The sequence below is a fragment of the Poromitra crassiceps genome (genome assembly GCF_964638095.1).
Source record: "Poromitra crassiceps genome assembly, chromosome: 8".
Lineage (NCBI taxonomy): Eukaryota > Metazoa > Chordata > Actinopteri > Beryciformes > Melamphaidae > Poromitra > Poromitra crassiceps.
This window is the reverse complement of record NC_139629.1, coordinates 44,741,382-44,750,773: the sequence shown is the minus strand read 5'-3', so window position 1 is coordinate 44,750,773 and position 9,392 is coordinate 44,741,382. Positions and strand designations below refer to the sequence as shown.

The 9,392-nt window shown below is 42.5% G+C and overlaps 1 protein-coding gene across 1 annotated transcript; it reads left to right on the top strand.

Moving 5' to 3' along the window:
- Nucleotides 1-2,599: 2,599 nt before the first annotated feature.
- LOC310780746 (uncharacterized protein) lies at nt 2,600-9,345 on the top strand (the record flags this gene model as incomplete). The annotated part of the gene is made up of 7 exons (XM_083641254.1): nt 2,600-2,689; nt 2,802-2,985; nt 3,097-3,392; nt 8,390-8,509; nt 8,629-8,724; nt 8,828-8,915; nt 9,017-9,345. The coding sequence occupies 7 exons, from the start codon at nt 2,600-2,602 to the stop codon at nt 9,343-9,345; spliced, it is 1,203 nt and encodes a 400-aa protein (XP_083497380.1).
- Between the last annotated feature and the right edge of the window lie 47 nt (nt 9,346-9,392).

Here is a 9,392-nt window from a genome sequence, read left to right as displayed (position 1 = left end):
TTTGGCTAGCCTATACAATATATTGAGTGCTCAGTCTATAACTTTACTATTCCATGATGCACTCTCAGAAAAAATTTATAGGCCTCTATGACCCCTTTTTCTGGCACGAAAATGTCACTCAATTATTTAGGTATTGGATTTCCACACAAAGCCTGCGGGTCTTCTGAATTGCATGACCAACAATCCCATTCGATATTTTAAAATATTTAACCATATGATTGGACAAAAAAAAAGAAAAAATCTGTGCCTTCATTATTCCCTTCTCTCTCTCTCTCTCTCTCTCTCTCTCTCTCTCTAATTTGGAGAAAATAAGGGCTGTGCGTCTTCCACATGGATATATAATCCTCAAGGAAACCTTTGTGTTTCTAGGCTTATAGCCTATTGAATTGAATGCAATCCCTGCATATTTTATGCATAAACTCAAGATGCTAAGCATATCCCTTTCCAGTTGCCGACAAAACTCTAGTGATTCCACATTTGTGTATGTCCTTCAACAAAGGGTCACTGTCCTGTCAGCTTGCACAGATGGATACCCACGCTGAAACAGGGACAAAAAGGCTCCTAACCGAAGCCTCCTTGATTTTTTTTTCTTATCTCGGAGGGCCCGTTCCCAGACTGGACCTGGTGGCAGTTATTTGGGGCCCCAGGGGGCAGGACGCGTGCAAAACCGCGTATCTGCATCGTTGTAAAAAAAAAAAGACCCTCAAGCTAGCAGACCAGCTTGCAGCCGGACAGCAGCCCCCATATGCCGATGTTTATGAAGTTTAATATCCCTGTTTTCCAAATTAAATAGTCTACCTTATTTTAATGTTGAACATATTCCTGCTTTTATATTTAAATGAGTCCTGCAAAACCATGCACTTCAATAAACCACAATCTCGTGCGTAAAGTTGTGCGTAAAGCGTCTGTTTTTCAGTGAAGTCATTAAAACCACAAATATGATGTCTGTGGCATCTATATAACCCAATGCCCTCCAAAATCAAGACAAAACAATAGGCTACATTGATTGTTACCGTTTGATATTTTGAACAACAATCATCCTATCATATTAACTCATTAATTAAAACATATAGCCTAAATGTATGCGACTTGCTTTTTTGCTGTTATTTCTATTATAGATCGTTTCCCACTCTTTATTCTTCTCTTTTATCTTGCAGTGCCTATAGACCTATATAACGGCACCATTGTATATGCGCTTAAGCCTCCCCTCCTCCCGTCTCCATGCAAATGGGAAAACCTCCCGTTTTTTTTTAAGACAAAGAAAGAAAAACGTTGAAACTCAACGGTGAAGAGACACGAAACAGGAGCGGAGATGGGCTGCTGATGGGAGCAGCGGGCTGCAGAGCGGGGCTGTACAGTGGTGAGACTGGGAGGGTGGGGGATGGTGGAGAGGGGGATGATGCCCATCTGTTGCGCGGTTTTGGCGCGTGCCGAACGCGAGTCCTCCCACTGCACCACATGGTTATATATATTCAACTCTGGAAAGCAACAGATAACCTGGAAATATGGTGCTTGAAATAAAAAACGTGTATAATAAAGTCCATATATCATGTAGCCTAAGCCTGATATTTATTTGATATGTTTATGGGATATTTTTAAGGAATATCACTTAAAAAAGCTCGATCTTATTGGCTATACGCTAAAGCATTGCATATACGTTTAGCCTGCAGCCTGCTCTTTCCCCACGAATAGCATGCATGCATCACTCGCACAGCTGGGTTGCTGCAGGTTGTCCATCTCGCCAGTCTCCTCCCCCACAGCCTCTGCCCTCTGCTGCAGGTAGATATCATGACTTTGAAAACATGCTGCATGCTGACGGCTCACAAGCAGATGTTAATCCATATAGCGTGGCTTGGGTATCTGTTTTATTAATTTTGGGAATAGATTCCTGCTGCTACCTCAGAATCACTCATCTGCCTCTGTGTTTTCCCCAAGTTCAGGCGGGTAGACAAAGGTTGAGCTCCTATGCATAATCTATATTAAACGGACTGACATATTATTTAATCTTATTGATTTCACACAAAGGCTAGGATACTTTCTGGCGGTTCCTCAATGAAAAAACCTTCCTTAACCGGCCGTTTAATTGTGCGTAATAATGTAAAAGTGCGTAATAATGCGTAATAATGCGTAATTTAATAACAAAAGCAATATAATCCATATTTATGGCATATTATATTATATTATATTATATTACCGTATATTATATTACTGCAGATAAATGATTGCTGATGTTATAGGATTCTAGTTGTCAAGTCAAGATAACGACGTTGTCTACATTATTTGTATGTGTTTGGATGAATTTGCGTTGAGCTTTTACGCAATAAAGCGCAACATCACCATCGACATGAAACAAACTGAAACTAGCACCGGCCCCAACACGACCAGATGGTGCAGATAGATAGCAGCGGATCCAGTCCGCTATCAAGCTCCCCCGCCCCCGCTTGGATCAAAACCACAACACAATGGCTTGTGTCCCCTCCTCTCTGACGCGCTGGAGTCCCATAAATAGGAGGCTCTCCGCCTCTGTGGCACACTTCAGCTCAGTCACTCCAAGAGCAAACCTCTCCCCTCAAAAAGCACAACAACAAGCGCAAGCGAAATGAGTCCCAGCATCACGCCAGAGGCTAAGCAGCCTTCCCCTGCGAGGTCCACTGTGGCCGAGAGAAAACAAGCTAACGAACTGAGAAAGGTAAGGAAAAGGGAGAAATTAGACAACTGTTGATCTTACTGGACGTGTTTTTTTTTTACTCGGATTTGATTCTCAGTGCAATTGAATAACCGGTTTACTCATTTCCCCCCAGACTTTGAAACCTATGCTGGAAAAGAAAAGACGAGCTCGTATCAACGACTGCCTCGGTAATCTGAAGAGCCTGATTCTGCCTCTCGTTGGCAAAGACAACGCCCGCTACTCCAAGCTGGAGAAAGCTGATGTTCTTGAGATGACCGTCCGGTTCCTCAGAGACCTCCCCTCCACTCCAGCCAAAAGTGAGCATCTTTTCTTAACGACGACTATCCTTACATTTCACAAATTATATAAGCCAAGATGTGCTCTTTGAATCACAGCCACTAACCAAATTCTTCCTTTTCTCCATCCAGATCCCGCAGACAGTTACAAGGAAGGCTACAAAGCCTGCCTCCAGCGCGTCACCGCTCTGCTTCCCAAAACGAGCCTGGACCAGGACGCCTGCCAACGGGTGAACGACTTCATCCAGCAGTCCATGTCTGCCACAGTCACTCCAACCTGTCTGAACTGCTGCGCCCAGAGCTCCAGGACTCTCCCTCAGATGCAGGAGAGACTCCTGAGCCTCAAGTCCAGCCTCAGCAGGCTGGAGAGCCGGTCCCACAGCAGCAGCGCTGCAGCTCCCAGCGGAGCGCAGCCGGGGCCCCAGGCCGTCAGTGCGGGCATGTGGAGACCTTGGTAGATTAGATGGACATTTCTGTTGTGCCTGCGTTTTGTTTGATTGTGTTTTTTTTTTACTATTATATTGATGCATTTTGTATTCCAGTATATACTCGCATAGCCGTAGAGATTAAGAAAAAGATTTGTTGCATGCTGTGAATTGAATTCAGCATTTGGCTCATTGCACGTTTACTGCTAGGCCAAACGAGCACAGATATATAGAAGAAACCATAAAGTCTGTGAACTTTGTTAAATGCAAATGCAATCCTCTTTGGGGTTTCAGAGATATGGGTTGTAGACAACACTTTTGTAAAACCCCAAGGGTTATTTTGTTTGAGGTTTGCACGATGGACTTAAAAGTATTTTGGTCTGTGCAAAATAAGTCTGTAAACACTATGTGTTAATAGGGTTGTTATTATTATTGACAGCATGTAGAAAAACACTTGATGCTTCAAATGTTTTGTCAATAACAAAAATGTCTTCAATAAAAACACACTCGTCTGAAATTGTGTTGTTACTTGAATTTTGTTGTTACGGATCACAAATTCAGCACGAAAACAGTGATCATAATATGAGTTGGGAAAAAGAAAAGAAAAGGCGCGCAAATTTGTAAAGCCCTGCATCCTATTGACGCTGATGATGAGCCAGCTGTTCTATTGTTGAGTATGAGGCGCCTCTCTTAGCTGCCGCCAAATCGGTGGGAAGAAGTTGGACTGATTGTCTGATGGGACACATAGGCTGAGCCATAGGATGACGGGAGATAAAGTGCAATACAATGAGATTGGACAAAGGCCAAAAACACAAATTGAATTCTGACAAGCAATATCATGTTAAATTCCTAACGAAAAATCACGATAGGGTATTAAAGTGTGTCATGCGTTATAGCTATTTTTGTATGCTTATTACATGGACGTATGTTTTGCTGTGATATAGGCTATCCTTCCCAAATGTATAGCCTATTTTTCGTAAAATATATCTACAATAGGCTATACTAAATAGCCTACCCAGAGGTTCCCAAACTTTTCAGACCAGTAGGCTAGTAGCCTACCACATCATGCACCAAACCAAATTTCCCAAGTAGCCTACCACTGCACTGTGGCTACCAACTTTTAACCCCATAAAACTGGTCATTTACACTGGTCTACACTACAGCCTCATACACTTATATCACAGTTGTACCATAAATGCAAACTCGTATATGTCCCATATTAGTCAGTGTAAAAAATCATTATAGGGACACCTTTTGTCTTGCAAGTTGCAACCTCGGTAACACTTTACAATAAGGTACACAAATAATATAGTAGTTACTAAACTAATGAGAAACTAACTTTTAGTTAATTAATAGTTAATGATTAGCGAATGGCCTTTAATCATTAGTTAATCATTCATTAATGATTAGTTAAAGTCAGTTCTGAGTATAGTTAATTATTAGTTAATCATTAGTTAAACATGAGTTAAAGTCACTTTGTGAGTTAATGATTAGTTGTCAGTTCCTTAGTAGAGTAATCTCATTAGTTAATGGTTAGTTAATGTTGAAATTGTGAGTATAATCGTTAGTTAATCATTACTTAATTATTACCTGTCCATTAGTTACTCTTTTTGTGGACCCTATTGTAAAGTGATGCATCATACTCAGTAGTTCATGAGTACTGAACCATTACTTAATTACCTTTCCATTAGTTACTCTTTTTGTGTACACTATAATATAAAGTGAAACATCTGCTAACAAATAAATTCAATGGTTGTCGAAACTGATGGAGGCTAGTGAGTCTGTGGCTCAGTTGTCCAAAGATCTGGAAGTGAAGGAGAAAGAGCTGGTTGTAGCAAATGCCAAAGCCAAAAAGGTGCTCAAAGAGGTGGAAGCTGCTCAAAAGGTATAAGGATGCCATCCAGAAAGTGAAGGATAAAGCCCAGAAACTTTGGAAGGAGATTGAGGCATGAGAAAGCCGTTGCAGACCAACAACTGGAGTATGCCCAACCAGCTTTAGAGGCAGCTGAGAATGATATTGAATATATATTGAATGATATTACATTACATTACATTACCACTCTAAAAAAAGGCCAGGCCAGGCCTGCACATCTGATCATGAGGATTATGGACTGCTACCTGCTGTTATTCCAGAAGAGTTGGACATCATCACTTTGGATCCATGCGGCCGTGTCTTAAACCATCATGGGGAGAGGCGCAGAAGCTTAGGGCCAGTGGTTTCTTAATCTCCCTCCATAGTTCCCTAGGAAAGAGTATTATTAGGCTACCTGGTCTGGACCATGTCTATAGGGAGAGCTTCTTTCACATGAACAGAGAGCCTGCCTGCCTGTCTGTCTGGGACTGGAATCCATGCATTTCAGTCTGATTTTGGTGTCCTTTCTCAGAGCATGTCCTCACAAACAATACCAGTCTCAAATAATTATATAATAAATAATAATAATTCATTTATTATATAAAGCGCTTTTCAATGACTCAAAGACGCTGACACATGGATCATTTTGATGGCAGATAGTGAAGAGAATTCAGAATGAAGAACTCGTTTATAGGCCCTGGCCTGCTTCTGGAAAATGTAGCCTATATTGTTCATTCTGGCTTCTGGGAAAAGGCAAACATTGTCTGTTTCCTCTATTCACTCTGGAAAAGTTGTCTTGAGTCTGACTCCATCATGTCATCAATTCATCCCTCATCCCAAAAGCCTGACTCTTAATTCCCATGTAGGCTAGCTAGAGGCCATGATCGGAACATTTTCAGACAAAGGCTCCCTGTCAACAGCCTGCACAGATGGGTTCCCGACGCCAAACTTATAGATGCGGATTCTCCAGCGCTCTGTCAGAAGCGCCATCCAAGGCGAAGAGGGGCGCGTGCAGCAAGTGTGCTTCTCAATTCCAGGGAAGCGCTTTGTTCCAGTGTCTAATCTAAAGTTCTGTTTTCTATTTCAGTATATTTGATAGTCCATGTTCCCAAAAACCACCAGCAAGTCCCCCCCCCCCCCCAAAAAATAAAAAAAATAAAAACGTGTATTCTGTTCTTGTGGCGAGTGGTTCTGGTCTTGACAGACCTCAATGCGACAGACCTCAAATGGTTGTTGAATGTGTGAGCTATAACTTCTCCAAAAAGATCACATGAAAGAAGTGTATAGATAGACTAATGAAATCTGCATTTCCAAACAAACCAGCGCATCCCAATTAACAGATTGGGCTTTGCGTTTTGTCACCATAATATTGATAAACAAGCATTGCATTATGCTTGGACGCTAAAATAGGAGTCAAGCTAGACAATTGTATAGGCGGAATCTGAACAGGGGGCGAGAACGGAGTGTTTCTGTTGGACAGACCAAATCGACAGACATGCAATATGCAGATGCAGGTACCCACGCCAAACCTGCTTGGAGATCATGTGTCTGGTCTGGTGTGCGTTTGTAGACATACAGTTGGTGGAAAAATAGCTCCGTGTGTGTGTATGTGTGTGTGTGTGTGTGTGTGTGTGTGTGTGTGTGTGTGTGTGTGTGTGTGTGTGTGTGTGTGTGTGTGTGTGTGTGTGTGTGTGTGTGTGTGTGTGTGTGTGTGTGCGTGCGTGCGTGCGTGCGCGCGTGTGGAAGGCATGTGATGGACAGGGAGATTGGCTGTGGAGGGGTGCTGGTGTGGGTGCGGGTGGGGGTAGGGTTGTGGTTTAATGGCTCGGCAGACGGCCATCTGGTGCCCGTGGCGCGTGCTATGCGCGTGGTTCCCATGGATGCCGTGGTATTTGATGGGTCGTCATGTTTGCCCTGAGTTTTTATTTAAAATCTGCAAAAACCCAACACCGTCAAAACATATTATGCGTCACAGGAGAAGATATGGCTGTTTTCCAAAATGGGCTACACGAATCTTAACACTATTTCAGTGTAAGTAAAATAGGCGAAATATATTCCTGATCGCTTGAATAGGCCTATAGGCTATTATATTTTGGGTTAGGGTTATTGTTGTAAAAACCTTCATCATTATTAGCCATTGTTCCAGCCTGCCGCCGCTTGGGCGTTGGCATGATGGTTATTTGTTAGTGATGCGCCTGTGAGTGAAAAATATTTGGCATGTTATTTTTCACTCACATGGCATAAACTGCATAAAAACGTCTATGCAAAACTGTTGTCAAAAATCTACGAGCAGATGTTATTTGAAAGCAGCGTGGCTTGGGCAGGCCTATCTGTGATTGGAGTAGTCTGTATCTCGGTGGCCACTACCAAAGCCTGACCCCTATCCCAGTGTTAGATGTAGTGCACCCAATTTCTTAGATATAGGTTATATGTTTATTGCAAATAATATTCAGTATTCTTTATAAACAAAAGTTTGACAGTAGGCTACACGGAACATTGGCTACAATTAAACCAGCGTATGTGAACAGCACATACAAAGAGCAACAGGAAATTCTAGAGATATAACGATACTCATTATCAGGCTAAATTATTATTAGAACTTAATTATTTCAATGTATCTTCTTTCTTTGATATTGTACATTTAACGGTTACCTTTGGGCACTGCGCAATTACGCACGGCTATCCATACTTTTTTACACAAATAAACCAATACCACAACACATGTATGTGATATAATGAAATGTAATGAAATAGGACTTAATAATATGATGTAAATTGTAAATTAAATAGTTTTTGCAGAATTTCTGACACTTTCAAGCAAGCATGCACGTGCTTTCAAACGATAAGCTTCTTTACGCACAGACTCTTCGCTTCGTGACGCAGATTTTGTTTGATTTGTTCGATATATATCATAACTTAGACGCGCACTGCAGTTGTTACGCTTGGATTAGGGTAGAAGACAGATGGTTATCTTGGTAAATGCGACGCTTTTGTGTTTTTTTCCATACGAATAGGTGCCCTGTCCAAATCATTTTGTGGCGGCTTGGGGGCGTACCCATGACGCACGGGACCCACGCCACGGACCTGGATATATACCGAAGCTCGTGGCCGTTGGAGACACATTTTCACCGAGATCTGCATGTTTTAGACACTGTCTGACACAAAGAAGAAGCTCGAAATGTCTCCAAACATGATCTGCGAAACTATCCCGTCTTTTTCTCCAAGGCTAACTGTGGCCAGGAGAAAAGAGGCGCTTGAGCTTAGAAAGGTAAGGAGTCACTGAGCTGTGATTCATCTTCAGAATCAGCAGCCTACATATTTTTATTTTTCTATCATTTTGTAATGCCTTACACGATGTGTATTCTAAATGTGTATTCTTCTTTTCAGACAATGAAACCTCTGATGGAAAAAAGAAGGCGCGCCCGTATCAACGACAGCCTCAACCACTTGAAAAGCCTCATACTCCCCCTCACTGGCAGAGATGTAAGTTCCAATACCACCTCTATTTGCTTTATTATTTACCACAATATTGCCCCAAAAAATCGTAGGCTCAGACGTTTAACATTTGCTTTTATCATCATTACAGAAGACTCGCTACTCCAAACTGGAGAAAGCCGACATCCTGGAAATGACTGCGAGGTTCCTCGGCGACATTCCCCCTGTTACCACCAAAAGTGAGTTCCACTTCTGTTCTGGATTTATGTTTATATTGTTTTAGTTAATATTGTATTATTCTGAATGAAAGACAAACTAACATTTAATTTCCATTTTTCAGGTTCATCATCAGACAGTTATAAGGAAGGCTACAAATCCTGTCTCCAGCGCGTCACCGCTCTGCTTCCCAAAACGAGTCTGGACCAGGACGCGCGTCAACGGGTGAACGACTTCATCCAGCAGTCCATGTCTGCCACGGTTACCCCATCCTGTCTGAACTGCTGCGCCCAGAGCTCCAGGACTCTCCCTCAGATCCAGCAGAGACTCCTGAGCCTCAAGTCCAGCCTCAGCTCCAGGCTGGAGAGCCGGTCCCACAGCCGCGCTGCAGCTCCCAGCCGAGCGCAACCGGGGCCCCAGGGTGTCAGTGCGGGCATGTGGAGACCTTGGTAGATTTCTCAAGTGGCATAGTCGCTCAAAGCTATGAAGTGTATGATATG